This window comes from Aphelocoma coerulescens, chromosome 5 (genome assembly GCF_041296385.1).
Source record: "Aphelocoma coerulescens isolate FSJ_1873_10779 chromosome 5, UR_Acoe_1.0, whole genome shotgun sequence".
NCBI lineage: Eukaryota > Metazoa > Chordata > Aves > Passeriformes > Corvidae > Aphelocoma > Aphelocoma coerulescens.
The window spans coordinates 64690539-64714734 of NC_091019.1; the positions used below are offsets into that span (position 1 = coordinate 64690539).

At 48.2% G+C, this 24196-nt stretch overlaps 1 protein-coding gene across 1 annotated transcript; it reads left to right on the forward strand.

Moving 5' to 3' along the window:
• Positions 1 to 1121: 1121 nt before the first annotated feature.
• GCH1 (GTP cyclohydrolase 1) lies at positions 1122 to 22731 on the forward strand. Its single transcript, XM_069018611.1, has 6 exons — positions 1122 to 1611; positions 12376 to 12485; positions 14659 to 14714; positions 18289 to 18320; positions 19242 to 19326; positions 20528 to 22731. Exons 1-6 carry the CDS (start codon positions 1320 to 1322, stop codon positions 20652 to 20654), a joined length of 702 nt encoding a protein of 233 aa, XP_068874712.1. The 5' UTR covers positions 1122 to 1319; the 3' UTR covers positions 20655 to 22731.
• The last annotated feature ends 1465 nt before the right edge of the window (positions 22732 to 24196 follow it).

Consider the following 24196-nt stretch of genomic DNA (forward strand, 5'->3'; position numbering starts at 1 on the left):
TCCCCCACACTGGGGTGATGGAAGGGGGCACCCTACAGCAGCTTGGGGTTGAATCCCCAGCCCAGGGAATCCCCTCCCATAACCCCAGCCCACACCTCAGCCCGGAGAACCCCAATAACCTCCCTGTACCCTCCTCCCATGCCTCAGCCCAGGGATTCCCACTGCACCCCCAGCCTGGGGGGTCCCCCCGTACCTCCTTCACACACCTCAGCCCAGGGATCCCCCCCACACTCTCAGGCCAGGGGGTGTCCCATGTCCTCAGCCCCAGTGATCCCTCCATACCCCCAGCACACCTCAGTCCGCGGGATTTCCTCCTGCACCCTCCGGACCCCCAGTCCGGGTCTCAGCCAGGAGATCACTCTGGATCCTCCCATAGCCCCAGCCTGGGGCATCCCCCCATGCTCGCACACCTCGTCCTAGAGGATCCCATATCTTCAGAGCTGGAGATCTCTTGGGATACTCCCATAGCCCCTGCCCATGCCTCAGCCCAGAGATCCCCCTGGACCCGGAGACCGGAGCATCCCATCTGAGTCTCAGCCCGGGGACCCCCCTGCACCTCCAGCCCAGAACTCAGCTCGGGGAATCCCTTCTGATCCTCCCGTACCCCAGCCAGGAGGATGGCCCTACCTCCAGCGCACACCTCAGCCCAGGGATCCTCCCCGTACCCTCAATCCAGGGACCCCCTCGGATCCCCCTGTACCCCCAGCCCAGATCTCAGCCCGGGGGACCCCTTCGGATCCCTCAGTACCCCGAGCATCCCCCTGTATTCCCAGACCGGGAATACCCTGTATCCTCAGCCCCGGGGATCCCCTCGGGTACCCCGTACCTCTGGCCCACGCCTCAGCCCAGGGACCCCCCTGTACCCCCAGCCAGGGTCTCAAGCCGGGGGATCTCAACCCTTGCATCCCCCCGTGCCCCGAGCCGGGGGTACCCCCTCTACCCCCTCGGATCACCCGGTATCCCCATCCCGGGTGTCAGCCCGAGGGATCCCCCCGCCCTCCCCATCCCGGGCTGCCCCGGTCCCCCTCCCGCTGAGCGGCTCCGGCAGCGGCGGTGACACCGCGGCCAATGGGGGCGGCGCGGGCGGGATAAAAGCGGCGGCGGCGGCGGCGGCGGCCGGGAGCGCTCGGGCCGGGCGGGGACGGCCCGGGGGCTGCAGCGGCCGGGAGCGCTCGGGCCGGGCGGGGACGGCCCGGGGGCTGCAGCGGCCGGGAGCGCTCGGGCCGGGCGGGGACGGCCCGGGGGCTGCAGCGGCCGGGAGCGCTCGGGCCGGGCGGGGACGGCCCGGGGGCTGCTGCGGCTCGGGCACAGCGCTGCCCATGGAGGCGGCCCGGGGCTGGAACGGGTACGCGAGGCAGGAGCGGCCGCCGCCCTCCCCGGCCGCGGAGAAGCCGCGCGTTCCCCCGGGCACCGGCGGGGACGGGTGGCGGGGAGAGCGGCCCCGCAGCGAGGAGGACAACGATCTGAACCTGCCCAGCCTGGCCGCCGCCTACACCTCCATCCTGCGGGCGCTGGGCGAGGACCCGCAGCGGCAGGGGCTGCTCAAGACGCCCTGGAGGGCGGCCACTGCCATGCAGTTCTTCACCAAGGGCTACCAGGAGACCATCGCGGGTAGGGAGCGCTCCCGGGGCGGCACGGCGGGAGGGCTGCGGGGATGGAGCGTCCTGCGGGGATGGAGCGTCCTGCTGGGGTACCAGCCGAGGGTTGCTTTATTCCTTAAAATAAATCTCTTAAAACATCGTTGCCCTGTCACCGCGTCACCCATCTGGTGCTCCCTTGTCATCGCTTGTATGTCTCGCTGTCCCCCCTCCCTCCCCAAATATCTCGGGGTTTTTTTATTAAGCTCTGTGCAGGTAAAGTTTTCATTCCATCGTAAGCCTCCCGTTTGGGTGAGCAGAGCAAGTGCTTTTGCTTTCTCTCTTCTGATGGAAACTTTTCAAGCCCTGGCATAGGAACTTGTGGGTTCCCTCCTTCCTTCCTCCCTCCCCGGCCCAGCGAGGCTGTGTTCAGACAGGGCGGGAATATTTGTTTCGATTAGCAGACAAGAAGGGGTTTGAATTTTCTCAGGAAAAGTCCTGTTCTGCTGCTCCTTTAATCAAGTGAGGTTTTTCAAAGGTGGGAAGGAAACTTAAGGAAAAGAGGTAAGGAGGAAGGAGAGGACAGGGAGATCCCTTCCCCACCTCAGGGTCCCAGCAGCAAATGCAGGTGTGGAGAGGAACCCCAGGTTCACATCCCTGCCCCAGCTGGGTGGCTCTGCTTGCTGGATGAGGGTGTGAGGAGAGGAACGGGGTGGGACATGTTCTCACCAGCAACTCGTGGCTCCAATGCAGGGTAAATACTGCTTGAAAATTTATTTTTTACATCACTTTCCCTCTTCTCAGCTTCTTGACTAAGGACTGTACCCAGCACAAACAGTAAAAAAAGAACCTGGAGAGCTTGGGATTTCCCCTTTCTGCTCCTTCTTACAGTAAAAGGCAAGTTCCTGTCAGTAAGGGATGCAAATAGTGTCAGCAAATAGTGTGGCTGAGGAAGGAGCTGCTCCTGCTCTGCTCTCTGGAACACAGCGCTGGTGTGTTGAGCCTGCCCCAGAGCTGCATCAGGGTGCTGCAGATGAATGCCAAGGCTGAACTGTGCTGATTGATGGCATCAGGGAGCTCCTGCTGGCACATCAGAGTCCTTTTCTAAGTGCACTGTGCTTCAGCTTGAAGGCTGGTTTTTGTGTTTAGTTTCTTTTTTATTTCTTGGCTGTTGGCTCTTTTGAAATCAGATTACTACAACTTCCAGCATCAACTTACTCATGGCCAGCTTAAACTCTTGTGCCAATATTGTGTCCCATCTTCCCCCAGGAACAGCATTTCTGCCTTGGAAGTTGTTTTGCCTTTCAGATCAACCCAGGTTTTCGGGTTCACATCTGGAGACAGGGTCTGGGCTGCAGTGGCCATCCTTGTTCCTCTCTTAGTCCTGCTGCACAGTGTGTTTGAGGTGAGGTTTCATCAGGGTTTCACAGTATCGTCCTTTGTTTACTGGGATTAACTTTCCTCATATTACTGCTGTGAAACACAGGAGGTCTCTCAGTCATCCTGTCAGGCTGTAGCAGAAGGAATTTTTTTAGTGATAGCTTGAGCATGAATTTCTGTGCTGAACCTGGATAAAATTACTGCCTTTCTGTGCCTCTCTTATCTTGCTGCCAGTTTTGTGTGCACATGTTACCTGAAGTAATTTTAAAAACTTTTTTCTGCTCCAGGGTGTGTTCTCTGAGATCTCGATGGTCTTCTAATCCCTCACATTCATTTAATTAAGCAGAGTAGTTCTGGATACTCCCCTTCTCTGATTATCCATACCTGGGACAGAGCTGTATTATGTCCAAGGGTAGAAAATCTCACTGCTGGGTGCTCTACTCCTGGACTGCTTTTTTCTTTTTAGGAAGTCATGTGAAGCTGTGATGTTAACATTCCTTCCTGTGTCAGGTGGGGAATCCTTTTACTTTCCAGCTACTCACCTCTTCTTGCAGGATGCTCAGCTTCCACTTTTCTTACTCTTCCCAGCCAAACAGAAGGAAGAGCTGTAGCCAAAGGACAAGCCCAGAGCAGACTGCAGAACAAGTAGGGGATGAGGAGTTTGTTCGGAGAGTCAATATGAGTAAATTCTTCTTGGAGAGTTTTAAATACCTCATGAACCCAAGAGCCAACAACTAAAGGATATTTGGGCACAAGAGTAGCTTTGGGACTGCTGCTGTCTCTGCTGTGGCATCCTGGTGTGCTGTTCCCTTGGTTATGCTAATCCAGCTCTCTGCCTGGCCAGGCTGTGAACCGGACCAGCAAATGGCTTGTGAAAGAGAAAACGAACCAAAACAACCCCAAACCCTCCCCAAAAACCCAACAGAAAGCAGCCCTGACCTCTTGTTTTCTAAGGCTTTTTTTTGCAGCTTATTCAGCTCCTCATGTGGAGCTGTCTGGGTAGGCAGAGGTTAAAGCAGTGATTTGCTTTGGTGTGTTTTGAGGAGTGTTTCCATTTTATCTCTGCATCAGGCAGAAGATAAGATGCTGTTACAGTAGCTGCAAGTTCCATCTTTCCGAGAGGTTCCTCAGGTGAAAGCTCTGTGGTGGGCATGGTGTACAACCCCATGGCCAGAGGCAAAGTGTGTTGCAACGGGTCCCTGCTGAGCTCACAGACCCTGCCAGGGTGTGGAGCTGCTGCCAGAGGGTACAGCCAGGAAGGAGTGACACAAGTGAACCGGGGGAGTGAATGTCAGAACAGGGGCAGCCTTTAAAATCAGCCCTGTGACCTTGTTTGCTGCAGGTCTGCCCTGGGGAGGCAGGAGAAAACCAATTAATTTCTGATAGAGATTTCATTTTCCATAAAAGAACACAAAGAAAGATGTGATAGATATACAGCCAAATTATCGAATCTTTTAGGTTGGAGAAGGCCTCTAAGATCGAGTCCAACCATTCCCCCAGCACTGCCAAGGTCACCACTGACCCATGTCCCCAAGTGCCACATCCATACAGCTTTGAAATCCCTCCAGGGATGAGGACTCCACCACTGCCCTGGGCAGCCTGTGCCAGTGACTGACCACCCTTTCAGTGAAGAAATTTTCCCTAATATCCAAACTAAACCTCCCATGGCACAACTTGAGGCCATTTCCTCTTGTCCTGTCCCTTGTTCCCTGGGAGAAGAGCCTGGCCCCCCCCTCCCCCCCAGCTTCCCCCTCCTGTCAGGGACTTGTGGAGAGCCAGAAGGTTCCCCCTGAGCCTCCTTTTCTCCAGGCTGAGCCCCTCGAACTCCCTCAGTTTCTCCCAGGGCTCCAGACCCTTCCCCAGCTCTGTTCTCTTCTGGAGAGTGTAAAGCTGCCAGTGCACTGCCAGAGGTCTGTGTTTGGTGTGCTTGACTTAAGCCTCCCTTGCTGTGTTATTGCAGGGGATTGGACTACATGGCCTTTAGGGATCCCTTCCAGCCCAAACCATTCCATGATCTTGTGTCAGAGAACAGAATACACCTGGAGCATGGTTGAATGTGCTGGTCATTTGATCTCCTGTCCTGGGTGTTGTCACTTTGCTGCCATGACACCTGATTGTATTTGTATGTTTATACCTCCCATAGCATAATTTTGTAGTATTGTAGGGAAGATAACACCTAAATTCTTTGTCTCCATCCAGATTTGTGAGTAGCAGAGAAGCTGATTCTGCTTTCCAGCTTCCCCTGTGTGTGTATTTCCTCGCTTGCTCTCAGCAGTGCAGAGTGACAGTGTTCCTGTCTTACCCCCTATTCATCTCTGCTATCTGTGTTCTGCAGCTGCTCAGTGTTGTGTGTCAGAGCCATTAGTAGAGTTTACTTGTTAAATATCTGTATCTGGCTCTTTCTGTTAATTCCAGATTGTAATTTATTAATCCTGGCTTTACTAAAGGCCTCAACCTCTTTCATTGACAGGGTGTATTCAAACGTGCTGTTCTCACTTCTGTAGTACCAGTCATCACACTTGGATTGGAGTAGCAAGAATGCCTCTAGTGATTTCAAATAAAATCCACCTGGGGACCACATTAAAAATCCTGACAGCTCAATGCAGACACTTGAGCACCGGTGTAGACTCACAGCTGTTGCAACAGAAACCTCTCAATATGTTGGTGAGGATGGCAGAGCAGAAAAGTCACCAAAAAGCAACTTCCAATTTTGTGCAGTGCTTCTGTGCCAGCATCCAAGAACACATTCTCTTTCCCAGGGTCAGACCTATCAGCTTCTTACTTCTGGGTGTAAATTATATTTCAGAATAGCCCCCTTGGCTGGTGAGGGTTAACAGCAGGGCTGTGAGAGACAGGTGGCTTTAGCTTTTTGATAGCTGTTTCAGGCAACTACCTGCCACACAAAGGTTAAACCTTGTCTCTCCTTCTACTAAAAGCTTCATGTCATGCTCAGAGGTGCTGTCTGAGGATCTAATAATAAATACCACAAAGCACAAGTGGGTGCAAAGGCAGTAAATGAGTGAATAAATGGAAGTACAAGGTGCAGACAGCACTAACTTGCAATTGAAGCTGAAGGTATCAGACCCAAGCAACTGGTAAGTTACAGAAACGATGTCAATGACTCTGCCTTCGAAAGGTGAATCATAAATGAGTCAGTTTGGGTTGTGTAATCCTGCAGGAAACATTAGGCACAGGGTTGGATGAGCTTCTGCAGGGGGAAGTGAAGTTGTTCTTGTCAGCCCCGAATGCTCAAAGCAAAACCACAGGTTCACCAAACTGGGCTTACTGGTGGTGGTGGGAGCTGCTACCAGGGAAGTCTCCCAACCTTTATTCACGTAAGCATGGCAGCTCACAGGCATGTTGGCAGCTTCAGCTGTCCTTTCAGCGTGTTTAACAGGGAAATGAAAATCAGAAGTACAGGGAGGGATAACTTTGCTTCCCAAACCTCTGTGGTTTGAAAGGCTGTATGTTATTTGCCTGGAAGCCAAGTGACTCTGCTAGGCAGCTTTTATTTCAAAGCAAGTAACTGGTTAGGTCACTTCCTCACTCATTAGTTCATATGCTTTTCCTACACTGAAGGGTAAAAAAAAATTAAACCTTAATATTCTTTTCTTCTAGTCCGTGTGGATTTGGTATTTTTATAGAGGACAGCAATGGTGTAAGCTCATAAATTTTTCCAGCCTGCTCAGTTTGCTGTGCTGAGGTGCTAAGCATTGCTGTGTCAAAGCACACAGTGCCTTAAGCAAACAAGGCTGTTTGATCAGCAGCAGTGCCCTTTGCTGGGAGCTGGGGAGGTGCTGTACTTTCTTGGAATCGAGGTACTGCTGGCTCATCCGTGAGGACATGGATGCAGGACCGTAATCTATTAACAGCTGAAACCTATTTCTAGCTGAAACCTCAGCATTGTTGTGCTCCAGCCATGGCTTGTTTCTTGTAAACCAGAGGGTGGGAGGTACAAACTTGCTCAGAGTGAGGGTTTTTGGGGTTTCTTCAACCTCTGCCCCCACGTAAGGGAAACCTACCATGCTGGAACACAGACTAAATGCAGTGAAACTTCTGGGAACTGGGGCTTTCCTGGGTCATCTCCCCTGCCTGTTAATGCTCAAGGAACACTAAGCTTGGCTGGGGTTTTGTCAGGAATTTGTTAAATGTTGTTACCTCTCGGATCTGAACTGTTCTGATCCTTCATGTTGCTCTTCCAAAGTGTTTTGTCTTTGATTTTTCCTTTGTTTCAGTTTCAGAAAGAAGGTGGATGAGCACCTTCTGTGACATGGGACATTGAAATGGTTATTGAAATCCTGATACATTTTAATGAGCATCTCCATAACACTGCTTTCCCTCATATTAATAAACCTCCTGGCAGAGGACAACTTCTAGAACTTAATCTTGGCTTCATCTGTCTGCACTAGCTGATCTGTTATGAATAGATTCCAGTCTCACTGCAACATGGAGGGTGTTTTACAGAGAAATAAACAAACCTGTGCAAATCACAGCCAGAATTAGTTGAACAGCAATAATGCTTTTCCTTTATCTTTGCTTCTATGAAATGCCCCTTAAATCAAATCACATGTCTGGTTCACCTCCCTTCTGGTAACTGAGGGATTAAACTTTGCTTCTGAAGCAAATGTCCCTGTGTGAAGCTGAGTGTCTGTTTCTAGTCTTTCGGTGATGAAATCTGAAATAATAGCCAGAAACTTGTAAATTCTTTTGTGTCTAAGGTTTTTCCTGGTTCCTGCTAGGAAGGTGTGTTATGACAAGTGCTCATTTATTGGCAACATTTGAACTCTTGCCTATTTAAATAGTCATGTGGCATCTCAGGCTGTGCCTCTTTCTAGAGTTCTTCAAGACTTCTTGAAGCAAATGACATACCCAGAGCACTCCCTTTCTTAGCAACCTGAAGTCATTAATTTTCTGCAGCAGTACAAGCCCTTCACATTAATGTTTTTATAGCCTGGTTCTCTGTATGTGTAATCAATTCCTGGTGCCTTTTTAATACTCAACGGCTGCAGTCATTTTCTTTTGCTTGTCTGGAATACTTCTCCTAACCACATTACCTGTAGTGTCATCACATGAATAAATAAAAAACAAAGTCAGGTTTGACTCTATGTTTTGCTGCTTACCTAGCAGCAGCTGAGAGGTTTTTACAGCACTTTCCTTCCGGATTTCATCCTGACTCTGCAGTCTGCTGGTTTCCTTGTCACACATTCAGCTGTTAACTCGTGTCTCCTGCTCCCAGTTACATCTGTCCTCAGCTGGGGAGGAGCTCCTTGAGAAAGGTGGTCAGAAGTATCTGCCAGCATTCCCCAGGTGGTTTTTGCCTTAAAGACCAGTCAGCCTTTGGTCCCCGGCTCATGGCACTGCTCTTCTGGAGCATCCTCCAAACCATGACCTGGTTTATGCGAGGTCCCTGCCATTGCTTTGGGTGTAACTCTGTGTTCCTGGAGGTACCTGAGCTCAGCCAGTGCTCAGCCAGTTTGTTCCAGCTGGTGGGTGTTGGTGTGGTGGGACTTGTCCCACAGGATGTCATCCTGCCTTGGCCTGAGCCCATTCCTGCCCTGCCTGTGGCAACTTGTGGCATATGAGGGTCGCTGTGGAGAGCAGAGGACAGTGGGGACAGCCCGGACCTGTGAAATGGGTGTCCAGCAGAACCTTGTGCCTTTTGTCTCTGCCAGGATGGATGAGCTCAAGCAGCAGTGTCAGAGAGTTCCTGAAGCTGCCTTGATCCTGCTGGCACTGAGCAACCTGCACTTAAACTGCAGCTGTGAGGCAACTTAATACCACAGGGAAGTGCTTTAACTCCTGGTGAGAACAACCTGCATCCCTTCACTCCCAGGCAGAGTAAAAAAGGGCCACTCTGAAGTGCTGTGAAGCTGCTGCAGTGCTGCCATCCTTCATCCCCTTCACCTCCTGAGCCCAGTCTGGGTGGGCTCTGCCTTCTCTGGTTGCCAGAGGTGCTTTTGCTTTCCTGTGTCACATTAAAGCCATGCAAATAGTTTCTATAGCAACAGGTATCTTTGCTTAGCTCTGACGCAAAATCCTGAAAGGTCTTTCTCATTCTGTCTTCATCCAGTTCTGATTTTTCATTTTATCAACTCTTTTTGAAGATAAAGGGCAAATTAATTCTGCTCTGTTTCAGGAGTTAATTTGCAGCACAGGTGACTGTTCAGTTTCAAGAGCCCACTGAAGTTCTTACACCAGGAACTGAACTTTGAGCTGAAGGAGAAATCAGCTGCAATAATCTAGAGAGCACCCTGACTGTACAAAACATGAAATCAAACTGGTGAAGAAGGCAGTGTGGCCTAGTAGAAGAGTGAAAGAATGGGAAAAGGGGCAAAAATTTGTCCCCAGCTTTGCTTCTGGCCTGGTTAGTCTCAGGCTGTTTCCCCTTCTGTCCTTTCAGCTCTGTTAGATTCTCCATAACACGTGCTGCAGGATACAGGGCGAGCTTGTCAGCTGTTGATGCTATTGCAAGTGGAAAAACTGGGGAAAAAAAATTTCAGAAAACCACCCCTGACCAGTTTAGATAAAATGGTGTTGCTCCCCTGCACAAGGTGTTTGAGCCTCTGCCAGAGAAGAGTCTCCTGTGTAATTAATGTGAACAGCTGCTGCAGTGGGACACGGGCAGGAGCAGCTGTGCAGAGATGCTCTGCTCACTCTGCTCTTGTCAGCACGGGGCTTGGGTTCCAAAGGGGGAGGAATAGGGATGGACAGGCTTCAAGCTATGCTGATTCTCAGGGAGAAAGGCTTGTGAAGTGTGAGCAGGAGGGACTGGAGCAGAGTAGGAGTGAATGGCCACTCAGCTCCATGGCCATTTGCTGAGGTGGTGGCCTCCAGCCTCACACTTTTTCCCTGTGTGTCCTCGTATCACCTGGCACTTGTGGAAGAGTTTTTGGAGGGGCCCAACACTGAGCTGGTTTCTTCCTTTGTGGACCTTTCTTCTCAAGGAGTGACTGGTGCCGACAAAACAGCAGATCTTGCTGCAGGCACAGCTGCAGGTGTTGTCTGTGACCCAGCTGCAACTTGCTGTTAACATTAAATAAATACAAGGTGCAAAAATGGCAAGACCACTATAAATAAGAAGTGTGAAGCACCCCACAGCTCTGTGGCTGCATTCTTTATGTGCAGATCTGTTTTCTTCCCTCTAACACTCCTTTGGCTGTGAGGGGGCATTGCCCACACGGCTGAGACTGGGCTGTGGTGTAAGAGGGGATGTGCAAGAAGGGTGGGTGACCTTTGTGTTCCTGTTTGACTGCTTTGGCCAAGAGAAGGGTGCAGGATGCCTTTTGTTCCTGGAGTTGCCTGTGTGGTACTGCTGAGGTCACTTAAACTTCTCTTTGGCTGAGCTGTCTCCATGATACAACAGAACTGTGAAAGTTTGTAAGGATCTACTAATATATATTTTATAGGTTAATTAGTGTGTGTATGCATCTATATGCACATGGATATGAGGCTTCATGAGTGAAGTGCCTTCTGCTCTAGCTCTGGCCCTGCTCTGTGTCACACATTGCCACGACTCTTAATGAGAATTTGGCCATTTCTGGCTGTTCTGAACAATCTGCTTTACGAGTGCACTGACGTAAATCCATATCTGACATCGGGCTCTGATATGCTCCTGGCAAGGCTGGTGTGAGCCGAGCTGGGGGTCTAATAACAGCAGCAGTCACTCTGGAGATGCTTTGTGGATCTGTTTGGATTTTGTTTTAATAACTCTGGCCACAGCAGCAGGTTTTGTGCAACCACCATTTGCCTTTCTGTTGTGGACATGGCCCGGCTGCAGAGTGCTGCAGGAGGGAGCTCAGAACCCAGACAGCTGCTCTGCCTCCCCTTCCCTCTCCTGTGATCCTGGTCAGATCCTCTGTTTCGGATTCTCCCTTTTCCTGGCTGAATTCATAATTACACAACTGCATGATGCTGCCCATGTAACCAAAACCCTCTCCAGCGGTGCCTGGTGTAAACCAGACCCTGAAATTTGAAGAACACAATCATGTGCCTTTACAGAGTTGTTCCCTGGCCTTTCTCATGCCCCCTACTCCTGCTCTCTGACCCAATCCAAAGCCTTCTGGGATTCATCCTGGCTGCCTTGCAGGTTGCCAGCCCTTCTCAGGAAAGAACACGCGTCGCAGGCGGAACGTCTTGTGCACAGTTTCCAGGGTTACCTGTGTAGTGCTGATAGCAAGCAGGAAATTAAAATGCTCTGTGATGATGATCCCTTATCGACAGCAGATGGTGGCCATTAGCTGGATGTACGTGTCAGGGGAAGGCACCAAGGCAAGCAGAGCAGACACAGCTGTTGGACTTGTGTCACCACCCCTGCAGGTGCCCCGTGGTGCATGGAGGGCAGTTCCTGAGTGCCCTGGTCTGGCTGTGGTGTGTGGAGCTCTGCTTTCCTGGCAGTAACTCCAAGGAGTCAGTGTGGCTTCCAGCTGAACTTGTTTGCAGAGTTCTTTGTCCTTGTCATCAGCCCATCTGTACAGCTGGTTCTCTCCTGCAAGTTTCTCCCTCATATACAACTTTCTCTCTTGTTCTGTAAAAGACCTGGTTTCTCGACTTGGGACCATTCTACTTTTAAGCTCTTTCAGCATGGTCCTGGTGCCTGCAACCTTTGTGGAGACTGATGAGCTGTAACCTGTGCCAGGATTGTCTGGGGACTTGTCAAGGGACTGCTAAAAGTGGAAATTCAACTGAGGATCCGTTCTGCTGAGCTCTGAGATTACCCAAGTGTCATATTGTATGTTCCTTTTCTTACTGAGATGCTTCTTCTCCATTTTATCTCTGTGAGGTTTCTCTACCTCAATTTTCTGCTAACTCTGAGGTGCAGAATTAGGCTGGAGTGTGGATATGCCTGTTTGTTTCAGATCAGAACAGCAAATCTCTCCCCAGATGTGCCTCTGACTTCTGTGTGTACCTGAACAGCTGCTGCCTGGCATGCTACAGGGTGAAATAAGAATATTTTATTTGCATGCAAAGCCTTCTTGGAGATAGTGATGCTGGTGTTGAAGTTTTGGAGGACCCACTGTGACGGCTTAGCTTTGCTCTGACCTCGGGCTCGGCTTTGCTTGTGGAAGCACCAATGGAAGCTCACTTTTGAGACATGCTCTCTTTGTCAGCTGTAGGCTTAATTGCTCTTAAGATGTCAGTAATTCTGCAAAGACCAGACCTGTTCTAACCTGTGCTCAAGCTATTAATTAAATAAAACACTCCAGGCTGACTCCTGGCGCAGCACGTAGGGAGTCTGACACTGTGGCAAATCGTACGCAAACCAAAACGTGCTTGTGATGTTACTCCTTATTTCCCTCCCAGACCTTAACCCTAAAATCTGTAGCCCTGAGAGAGATGTGCCCTTGCTACAAGCTTGCTCAGGCTGTGAGAGCCTGCCATGCTTTTTGCATTCATTTTCACTGCAATTGTTTAATTTCAGATGTCCTGAACGACGCCATCTTTGACGAAGACCATGATGAGATGGTAATTGTGAAGGACATAGACATGTTCTCATTGTGTGAGCATCACCTCGTTCCATTTGTTGGAAAGGTAACTCTCCCTCACAGAACAAATGCGGGAATGCACAATAAAAGACCTTAAGTACATGTAAAAGACTTTGTAGCTGTAGCTATAAAGCTTTTAAGGCTGTAAGTACTTGCTGCTTACAGCTACGGTTCTCGAAGTTTAATCTTCAGAATACAAATAAGGAAGGCCTCCTTAATGGGAGGTTTTATTTGAATTTGAGCTCCTGAAATATAATGCTCAACCTTTCCTAGTCTAAGTAATCTAATGGTTTCTGACATTTCATATCAAAGCTCTTCTTCATGAAGCAGCAGCGAGCCTTGAGGGCAGACATCTCGATATTAAACCAGCTCACTTTGCACACTGGCTCTGTCATGGATTTAGCTCCTGGCTCAGAGTTATCCAGTGCACGTTCATCTCTGAAACCCCCTGTGAGTGGAACAAACTCATTAGCAGCCCTGCCTTAATTATCCCTGCCGAGTCAAGGAGAGAGTGGCCACACCTGGCTATGCTTAATAGGGGAGTCCTGTGAAAAGGGCTGGTGTTCCAGAGAGTGTTGGAATTGTAATGCCAACAACTTTAACAAAATAAAATTTCTCCGGTTAACCACTGTAGAGGTGATGAAGAGTTCTGAGTGGGAGCTGCACGTTTCAGCCTCTTCACTCCCTTATCAGCACAGAAGGATGGAGCTTAGCCTGATCCATCTGTTACCACAGAGTGCTCACAGGTCCAAGAGCAGCACGTGTTTGTGTTGTCTATAAAATCCAGTCAGTGCCACATATGTTCCAAGCAAATTGTCTCCCAAAAATAAAACACACGAACAGAAACCAGCTGTTTATTTAGTTGAGTCAGTTCAGTTTTGTCAGCTTTCTTTTCTTGCTGTTAGTGTTTTATACTGGAAAACAGGATAACCTCTTTTGCTGTGCAAACTTTCTGTTGTGCCTGTTCTTCTTGGTTGTGTGTACTGTGTTTATTCTCCCCGTTACTCCTGTGGCAATGTGTGCATTTTTCTCTACATCCAGCTCTTTTTGTGTGGTTTGGAGAAGTCTCCTCACAAACACTGACTCAGTCCTGCTAAATGAGTTGGTATGGCTCTACATATTCAGAGTAACCATTGCCCTGCTGGGTGCACCAAACAGGCTGTAAACACTGACCTGTGGGTCTTGCATTTGCAGTTCTATCTTAAAGGAAATCAAGAAATCTGAAAAAAAATACGGGGAACAGGATTCAAAGCTTATTTCTAAGTCGTGTCTCTCACTTTGTCTGAAATGTTTCATGTCTTTTCAGGTGTCAGTGGGTTGATTACCCGACAGAAGGGGTAGGAATGAGCAAGTTAGCCAGGTAATCAGGTGCACTGTGGTACCTCTACTGCAGGTACAGCAGCACAGGATTCTGAGATGGGGCCTCCAGGCAAAGCCAGAATCCCCCACTGACACTCCCCTGCTGTTATCTTGGCTAATTTTTCAAGTCTCTGGTACAGTGGCACAAGTCCTGGTTTATAATCTGTTATAAATGTAAACCCACTGGAATTCAGTAGCCTGCATGGCTTTCTAAAAACAAGGAGCTAAATGTCCTTCCCTTCATATCTGAGCACTTCTCTGCTAAACTTCTTCCAATTTAGTTCAAGTACATGTTCAGCAAATCCATATTTGAGCAGGATGGAAGCTGAGTTAATCATCAGTGATCTATGATACTAGAACAAGAAAAAAAATAAATCAGGAAGTGCAGCCTGATTTTTGGTGGCAAAGTACTTCTTGCCATCAGAAGTTTCACTAGAAGTAAAGCACAGTCCCTCTTCCTTCCGCTCCCTAAATCCATGTAAGGTCTTGAGAGAAAAGCATGTTTATTTAGACAAATAGTGCTGTGCTGAGTAATAGACTGCCTTTGTACCCAAATGCAGCAGTGTTCTGTAGCATTCCTGAGACTTGGAACATAAGCCTTGACTCCTGAAGAGCTGTGACTTTTCCCCCCCTCAGAAACACTCACCTACTCTTCACCAGGACCTCATGAGGCCTTCACAGTCTCAGCTCCACAATTCCCTAGGCTTGCATGGTGCCATGTTCCTCCCACGTGCTAAGACTGCTGGGCTGCCCCAGAATCAGTTCTGGGGCAAATGTACATCTCATTGTTGGTGCATGAGTTTCATACACCCTTGGAAGTGTGGTTTTGCTGCTGTTAATGGTTGTTTTCCCCTGTCTAGGTACACATTGGTTATCTCCCCAACAAACAAGTGCTTGGCCTCAGCAAGCTTGCTAGGTAAGTGTTCTAATGAAAGTGATGCTAATTTGTAGAAAGGATTCTGGGCTGTGCTAACTGTGCTAATCTTTTTAAGCTCCTCTCCCTCTAAAGCTCAGCCCACTTTGTGTCCTGGATTTGGATTTAGACCAAACCTCAGCATTGTTTTTTTTTGTGGAGAGGACAGGTAAGTCTTGGAGCTGTGTGTTAATTCACACCAGTGGCTGCAGTAGAGCCCTAATGGTTTTGTAGGTTCATGTTCTAAGGCAGGCCACAAAAACCAGTGAGAATTTCCAGCTGTGTACTACTTGGGTCTAGACTGACTCATAAGAACAAAAATCTGAAACTTCCAAACTGTAAATGAACACAGTTTATGGATATAAATTGAATCTAAAGCTTTCATATCTTAGCTGACTCTTCAGATAAATTTGGCATTTCTTTCTTTCACTGAAGACATGCTGAGAATGCTGTAGGGTAGATTTTATAGATAAAGATCAGCCTGAGAAATAAAGTAATTGTGAAACACTTGAGAAATCCATTTGTTATGTAAAATAGCTTTTTTCCTCAGCAAGTGCCCTTGGGTCAGTTGCTGCACTGACTCGTTATTAAGTGACACTTTCTAGCGCTGGTGAGGAAGAGGATGGTAGATCCCTTCAATAAGCAGATTATTTGGGATCAGAGTGGAAGGGTTCCTTTTTGAGAAACAAATCTAAATATTTGGCTGCAGTTTAGAAAGACCCACATAGGTTTTGCTTATGCTTTCCCTGAAAGGTCTGTTAATCCTGCTGCAGTTCCACTTAACACTAAAGAGAATTAGCCCTGCAAATCTGCCTGCCTGCTGGGTTTCCTTAGCAGGTAAGAAACGTGTAGGATATGACAGCAAAATGTTCCAAAGGGAGCCAGATCTGTTCTGTGCTCTGCTTGCACAACAGGGAGTTGGGTTTGGAAGTGGAAGGATCCTTGGAGGTTGGATCTTTGCTGTGTAACCTCGTATTGCAGGGAGGCATCTCCCTGTCCCCAGCAGGGCTTATAGGAGTGGACTTTGCTCTGATTAAAAGGCTGAAACAGGCTGTTCAACGTGTAAATTTTTTTCTGCATGTTTTTTTGTGGCTGTACAGAGCTGCTGGAATTGTAGGCTGGGGTTCTGAGCTGTCAGAACTGCTGTTACTGAGCAAGAGGCTTCCCCTTCCGTAGCTGCTCATGCTTGGGGATGTGTGTTGGCATCCCATGGATTGTGTTGAGTGTTGGGTGGGTCTTTAAGTGGTGCAGGCTGGGGGTGTTGTTTTGTTGTTGTTTGTTGGAGTTGTGAAGAGGATCCATCCTTCCTGAAGAGACTGTCCTTAGCAGCACGTGGTTTCATTTCTGCAGGGCTCCCATGCAGGACTAAGGATCCCATCTGAAATATGCATCCTCTGGTTTGTGCTTGCTCTGGTCTCTATTTATCTCTTGACTGCAGTTGTAAAAAGGAGCTCAAAATGGTTTTCAGTGATTTTTTTTCTTTTTTAATGCAAGTAGCAACGTGGTGCTGGAAATGTACAATTTTCCTGCTATTTATCCTCAGTATGGAAACCTGCATCAGTATGTGCAAGGCTTCCTGCACTGTGCTCAAAGGTTAAATCTTGCCTCTCTTTAAAGTGAGGCTAAAACTCCCATATACTGCAATAATGAAAAGATTAGATTCTTGTATAACAAAATGTTCTCACTTCTGAGTGCTTGCCATGAAGAGGCTGGTGGGCCGAATTGTGCCTCCCTGTCGTGCCCTATATAATGCAGCCAGTGTTCAAGCAAAGGTTTGTGAGGCTGTTGGTGCTCTAGGCCTAATCCTTCATAATAGGATTAGTCTAATGTGGTGAGTTTCTGTAGTTGTGGATGACCTGCATTCAGTAAACAAACATCTTTCTCTGGATTTTAAGCTCAGGCTTGAAAATGCTCTTTCAAATAACTGTTTTTACATAAAAACCTTGTTAGGACTACTTCTATGCAGTATCTGAACATCAGCATGTTTCCTATCCATATAGTTAATCTAAATATTGGGCTGCTTTGTTTTATGCTATAACACAACCATTTCATTGCTGGAGGGGAGTTTGTGCATTTAATTCTCTCTCCAAAACAGCAGGAGAGTCTCATTGTCAGGGATGATTCTTGTAAGTGATGCCTCAGGCTGCCAGCCAGTGTCTGGCTTTTGTCTGATGTCACCAGACAGGTATCAAAGCTTGCAATAGCAGCTCCTTTTTGTGGCCACTTGAAGTGTAATTAAGCATTTGAGGTCGGCATGAGCAACCCCTGGAGTTACAGAGCAGTTCTATGGATTTTCTTAAATGTGTGCATTCTAGAACTGTCAGTAAGTGTCACTTGCACTGCCCACCAATGACTTAAATTTGAAGTCATGTTGGAGGGGACCATTGAGGTGATCCCTGCACTGAAGTGTGCAGGATGGGGTGAGATATTGTACCAGTTTGGCCAAATTCAGAAATATATCCTCTGAGAGAAGGCAGGTTACAAACCACTGCTCCCCCACCAGGTTCAGGAAAAATAAAATTTCCTTGAAGGAAAGTGAAAGAGATAAAAACTATTTATCTAACAAGCACATGGGAAAAGGACAATAATGCTAAATAATAAAATCTCTCACTGTGGAGAAAACACCTGGGAAAGTGTCAGAGTCCTCCCTTTGGTCTCCTCAGAGCTGGGGCTTGGCCCAGGGCCAGGCCCTCTGTGCCTGGTGGAAAGTCCTCCCAATGTGCTCTGATATTGAAGCAGTCCAGTGGAAAAGGGAGAAAATCCGAAATTCCAGGGAAGGAAAAGAGTTCAACTCTCAGTCTCTCTCTGGAGAAGAAGCTGAACAACTGGCCAAAAGCTGACTGGGAAGCAGCAAGCCAGGTGCCTCCTCCCTCCCCTGCCACAGCTGGAAAAAAGTCTCTATCTCTGTGTGACCTTGAACAAGCTGCAAACTGCTTTGAAAAAGTTTTGCTCAGTTTTTCCTTCCCCCTCTCAGGCTCAGTTTAAAGGCATAAAAAGGCACAAAAAGGCATAAAAACGAATTTCTGGGCATAGGGCAGCGATATGGGATACACATCATAAAGCAACCCCAAGACAGATATGGGTGGAGAGATTCTGTTTTAAATAAAACCAATTCTGTCTCATTGTTCTTAGCTAAATTTGTGGCTAAATGCAAGAATCCAAAACATTTCTTGCTCAATTTCAGCAGCCTCCTGGGAATCCATTATCTGAATTGTCCCTAAGGCAGCATTTGGTCTAGTCTGAAGCACAGGGAGATGTTCAGGAATTAGGGTTCAGGGACAAACATTCCCCCAAAACTGTGTGATGCAGGTGGGTGGACACACAAGGAATTCCAAACCCCAGAGGAGAAGTGACTGGTTTGCCCTAAAATAGTCCTTGGGGTTACAGGTGGGGGGAACCTGTCACTCAACACAGTGGTGCTCCAAGGGAGGAATGCCAGCCTGGGGTGGCCATGGATTTCCAGGAAGGACGTGGAGCAGAACAGTGGGCTCTTTTGGTAGCATCAAATTAATTGTGAAGATCAGTCAGTGGCCAGCTGGAAATAACTCTAATACTGTCTTTTTCCTTTCTCCTTTAGGATTGTGGAAATATACAGTAGAAGATTACAAGGTAAACATGAAATTTCGGGGTTTGTTGTGTGCACTCCTCTCCTGGTCAGTGCAGGGGGCTGGACATTGGGGGTGGACTAGAAAATGTGGAGTTTGAGTTGAGAAAAACAGGTGAGAAAAACACTTTTTGAAGAGGTCTATTTCACTTGGCCCTCGCATACCCAGTGAAGGGTGACATCTACCTAGAAATGTAGATGGAGGCTGGAACTGATTCCGAGGATAAATGTGCTACCAGGTAGAGCTGCCAGGAGTAACTAAACTAATTGGATGCTGCTGGGGATGAACTCTCCTACAGAGATTCAGAGAGATGCCTTCAGGAATTCTGGTCTGAGGCAATGAAGCAACAGCTGCCTCCTTTCCCTGAGAAGGGGAGGAAGCTGCAGGGTTCAAAGCCTTGGGTTGGGCTGAGCCTGCTGCCTTTGTCCTGTGGTTAAATTTGGCCTGTTCTTGGCAAGAGAAGTCTCAGTGACCACCAGGCTGGTGAATAGAGGGTGCTAGAGCAGGAAGTAAAGCTTTGCAGGACAAAGCTCATTTTTTATCTCTATTTCCTTTCCTTAAGAAGAGAAATGGGGCGTGTGGAATAAATGGTGCAGCAGTAATGCTGGGAACAAACACATCAAAAACTGAAACAGAACAGAGAGGCAAGAAAATCTAACTGCAAAATAGGAAATGGAGGAGCTGCTAGAACAAACTGTGTTTGGAGAGATGGAATGCAAAATGGCTGCAAATATAAACAGGAAAATAAAAGGTCTGTTCCAGGATACAAATGGAAGATAGGATGGAGGGGGCTTGGCACAACCTGGTCTAGTGGAAGGTGTCCCTGCCCGTGGTGGGGGGGTCGGAACAAGATGAGCTTTAATGTCCCTTCCAACCCAAATCATTCTGGGATTCTGGGAGTCTGAATTCCCTGTTGTTCCCTCAGTCCAGGAACGCCTTACCAAACAAATTGCAATCGCCATCACAGAAGCCTTACAGCCCGCCGGGGTTGGCGTCGTCGTGGAAGCGACGTAAGTGATCCCAGGTGTTCCATGGGTGGGATCCCAACTCTGTGTGATCCCAGGTGTTCCATGGGTGGGAGCCCAACTCTGTGTGATCCCAGGTGTTCCATGGGTGGGATCCTGGCTCTGTGTGATCCCAGGTGTTCCATGGGTGGGATCCTGGCTCTGTGTGATCCCAGGTGTTCCATGGGTGGGATCCCGGCTCTGTGTGATCCCAGGTGTTCCATGGGTGGGAGCCCAACTCTGTGTGATCCCAGGTGTTCCATGGGTGGGATCCTGGCTCTGTGTGATCCCAGGTATTCCATGGGTGGGAGCCCAACTCTGTGTGATCCCAGGTGTTCCATGGGTGGGATCCCGGCTCTGTGTGATCCCAGGTGTTCCATGGGTGGGAGCCCAACTCTGTGTGATCCCAGGTGTTCCATGGGTGGGATCCCAACTCTGTGTGATCCCAGGTGTTCCATGGGTGGGATCCCGGCTCTGTGTGATCCCAGGTGTTCCATGGGTGGGATCCTGGCTCTGTGTGATCTCAGGTGTTCCATAGGTGGGATCCCGGCTCTGTGTGATCCCAGGTGTTCCATGGGTGGGATCCTGGCTCTGTGTGATCCCAGGTGTTCCATGGGTGGGATCCTGGCTCCGTGGGATCCCGGCTCTGTGCTGCAGAGCTGGTGCATGTTGCCCCTTTGGCTGTGGTAGCTGTGTGCTATGCTTGGTTATCAGGCAGAGAGAGTAGTAATAACAACAACAATAATAACAATAACAACAACCCTATTAATAAAAATATTTCTAGTAGTAATAAAAAAATTAATAATCCTGATGTGCTGGAGACATTTAAAATGGTGCCTGATCCTCTGTGGAGAAGTGGCAGTGAGGAGCTGTCCCAGCAGCACTGGATCCATGCCCTGCCCCTGTGCTCCTTCTGCCTCCTTGAGAAGTGCAGAGCTTGGGACTAGCAACAGGCATGTTGCTGTGATCAGAATGCACCTTGGGAAGGTGGGATTTTCCTGGGATCAGAGCAGAGAAGGCAGCACTCAATGGCTGAGAATGTGACTCTCTTCCACAGCTGAGGTGCTGCAGTTGCCCTTTCTGGATGTGGAGGTTTTGTTACCCTCCCAGAATTGAATGTGACCGTGCAAGAAACATCTCTCCCCGAGGGATTGCTCCTTTCCCAGGAGTGTTCCTGATGCACTGACTCCCCTCTCATTTCTCCTAGGCATATGTGTATGGTAATGCGTGGGGTACAGAAAATGAACAGTAAAACAGTAACCAGCACAATGTTGGGGGTATTCCGGGAAGATCCAAAGACCCGTGAAGAATTCCTGACGCTCATCAGGAGCTGAAAGTGTGTTACCCTCTGGATGCACTCTGGATTGTTCTGTCCCGTGTCACTGTCTGTCCTTGTTCCCACATCCCAATTCTGAACTAAATCGTTGTGAAGTGTTGTCATAGTCTTTGTGCAGTGAAAGGCTTCTGGTGGCAAATGGAAAAGGTAGGGATGAGGGAGGCTCCTCCTGGATTTCCACTGATGCTGATGTCACGGAGTTCCAAGCTAAAAATAAGGGTTTGGAAATGCTTTTCCATCCATAGTGCAGAATATCCAACTGTCAGGAGAGAAGAGGGGCTTGGGAGCGAAATGGATATTTATGAAATAGTTGTGCTTATTAGAATAAATGTGGAGCAGCACAGGAAACACCTGAAAGGATGTGGATCTTTGTAGGATTGGGATTGTCCCGAATTATTTGACTATGTTTTATTGCAAGTCCTGCAGTGGCTATTTAAGTACCTGGATATGTGTGTTATACCTCTGAGTTGTTACCTCTGGTGTGTTTCATATTCTTGCTAGCATTAACTTCCTTTTTTGTGTATTTTTTTGTTTGAGAAATGTGTAAACTCCATTTTTCCTATCCTCTTAACAGGCAGGGAATTAACTTCTGAATTATTTGGGGCACAGCCCTGTCTCAGTACAAAGGGGTTTATGCCCCTTTTTCTCTGTGCCTCAGAATGTCTGACCACTTGAACTATCAGTTTCTTACTGTTTTTAAGGAAACTTTAACAGAGGAGAGGAAAAAAACCTGCAGAGTCTGTCTGCAGAGTACTGAGGTATCCAAAGAGGTTTTTAATGATATTTATATCTTGAGCTTTCCTTCTTGGATTTCCGTGGGTGAGACTGAAAAGCTGAAATTAGTCTGATAATGTGAAAGTGAAGATTTCCAAGCATTCTAAAGTTTCCATTTCCAATGTTGGACCAAAGGTGAGCATGAAATGCTGAGCACAGCACATGGTACCTCCCCTCCCTGCCGACAGGTTGGGTCATTTCAGGGCAGAGTAACCTGGAATGACAACAGCTCATTTCGTAAGAGCAGCTGAGAAAAGCATTTCCAGGGCCACCAGAATGAATCAAACCACATTTTTCTCTGCGTATGTGGCAACCTCTGTAAGTGGCAGAATTGGTACAAGAAGTTTCAGTCCAGCTGGACTTGGCTGAACTTCTGCTTTGTTACCATTTTAATGGGTGTTTTGTAACTCTTAATTGGGAAAAGATGAGGCACAAATGAAAACCACCCTCCTCACACCGAGCTTGCAAAACAAATGTCAGCCAGGGGGTTGGATGCCCACAGGTTCCCAGAGCTCTCTCTGCTTTGCTGGATATCAATCCAAGATGTCCTGTACACGAGCCTCAAGGGCAGTTCCTGGCATGGCCAGCTCCATCTCACCAACATTCCTCCCTCTTGCTCCAGCCCATGTTGGAAACAAAATGAAAATCATGTCTGTTCAGATTGGGCTTAAGGAACTTTTTCAAGGAGAACAAGCTCATGTGTTTAATGACACTAATTTTACTTTGATGACCTTCACAGCATTATTGGAAAAATCTTTTATACCATCTTCTGTCCTGGATTCTGTAGGGTTAGGTGCTGTAACAGTGTTTGTCACTGGTGTAAACAAGCTGTGCTGCACATTGCTAAACCAGACCTACTCCACGGCATTTGTTTTCCTGAAATTGCCACTTTTCACTTCAGTGTGTTACAAATACCCAGCTGAAAAGCCTTAAACCTTTCTTGCCTGAAATTGGCAGTAAACCTCTCTTTTTAGCTCAACTGGAAGGAGATTTTGAGGACCAAAGGGGCACATGCCAGTACACTTATTTCTCTTTCCTTGCTTTAGTTTGGAAATTAAGTCTCTGTAAAATGCTCTCTTGCTCCTGAGGTACCAAAAAAGTTGTGTTTTAACCACTTATCTCTATTCAGGATAAAGTTCACCTTGCATCACCACTGTTTTTTATTTCCCTGTGACCTGTAGTCCTTAAAACATACCTCTCTCTACTCGTGGCCTTGGATTTTGTTCCCATTTTTGTTGTTGTAAGTCTCGGCGTTTTTTTTGGAATGTCAGTCTTGTTCAAATACACGAGCTTTAACTACACCCCGTGTGTAAATATGTATAGGATGTACAGCCCCTGTTGTACTGCACACCAGTCCGTTGTCTCTGAAACATTAAAGCACAGTGTTATCCTTGGGAGTGGGAGCATCCTTGGGGCACTCACAGGTGATGGCCCTGCACAAGGAGAGGGCACGAGCTCCCTCTCCTCAGGTGGAGATGGTTTCTGTCCTTGTGGATGAGGGGTTGGGTTGCTCCTCTGGGCTGGGTGTTGCTGTTATCCACGGGGGAGTCCCCAGCTGGTGACTGGGAAGGAAAACAACCTCCAGGATTTGGTGTCACCTTCTTCTTGCTGCTCCTTGGAGCCAGAGGAATCAAGAGCAAACACATTGGAGCAGGGATGGTGGGTGGCAGTGGCTTCTCCTGGCACTGAGCTTGGAGGGTTTCACAGTCCTCTTGTGCCCTTCTTGAGCTGTCCTGGAGACCTTGCATTGGCCTGAGGGAGCACCTGGTTCCTGGCCAGATGCTCCAATTAACTTGAACAAATAAATCCCAGGAGCAGCTGTGACAAGAGACTTCGAAGGTGAAGTCAGGGTTGGGTCACCCCTTTGGGTGCAGGGTGGGCAGGCTGGCTTGAAAACATTCCTGCTGTCCTCCAGCCTCTCAGGAAGCAGATATTGCTGAGATTTAGGGGGGAAAAATAAAAAATGCATGGATCTCAGTCTCCTGAGGAGCAGCACAGCCCAAGTCAGAGGGCAGGGGGACTGCAGGGGCTGCCTGTGGCTGTGTCAGGAAGGGAGAAGGGATGATGAATGAAGGCCCCTCCAGCCCTTGGTGTCTTTTTTATCCAAATGGTCTGAACTATTTGGAAATAACCCTCCTGGGAAGCCCCAGGAGCATTGGCAAGACCTGTCCTTGTGGTGAGGCTGAGTTCTGTCTTTCTCACAGCTGTGTATTCAAGCTGGTGCTTGTGGTGGGAAATGGTTTGTTTGGGAAAACAGGCACTTCTGCAAGAAATTATCTATTCCCTGCATTTTTTTTTAGGTGTGGGATTTGGAAGGAGCCTCACTGGTTTTGTGATCATGGGAAAATCTGTTTTCATTGGGGTAAAAAAATATTCTGCTTCAAAGTGTTTACAGCTTAAAAAAAAACACCCAAAAACCTGAAACAAAAAACTAAAACAGAAGGACCAATCCCTGTTCAATAAGGGGACATCCTCCCAACCCTGACCTGCCCCATTTCCCAGGATTCCACCTGATTTATCATGTGCTCCATTCCTTTCCTGGTGCTCTCCAGTGGTATGTGTTGCTTATCAATTTTATTTTCTCAAGGGTCCCCCATATGAGCAGCTTCTTTGAGGCTTTTTCTATCCCTGTGGTTACTTTGGGTGTCTCCCATCACCTCCTGCCCCTTTGCTGTGGAGTGACCAGTCCATAAACCCCTGTGCCATATGCAGCCAGGTCCTGGGCTCTTTGGTCCTCCTTCCCTGTGTTCAGGTTTATCATGGAAT

Excerpts from the sequence above, each read along its gene's own strand:
- GCH1 (XM_069018611.1), top strand. The coding sequence starts at position 1,320 with ATGGAGGCGGCCCGGGGCTGGAACGGGTACGCGAGGCAGGAGCGGCCG. Across the intron at positions 12,486-14,658 it reads TCGTTCCATTTGTTGGAAAG|GTACACATTGGTTATCTCCC; the intron begins GTAACTCTCCCT and ends TCCCCTGTCTAG. Across the intron at positions 14,715-18,288 it reads GGCCTCAGCAAGCTTGCTAG|GATTGTGGAAATATACAGTA; the intron begins GTAAGTGTTCTA and ends TTTCTCCTTTAG.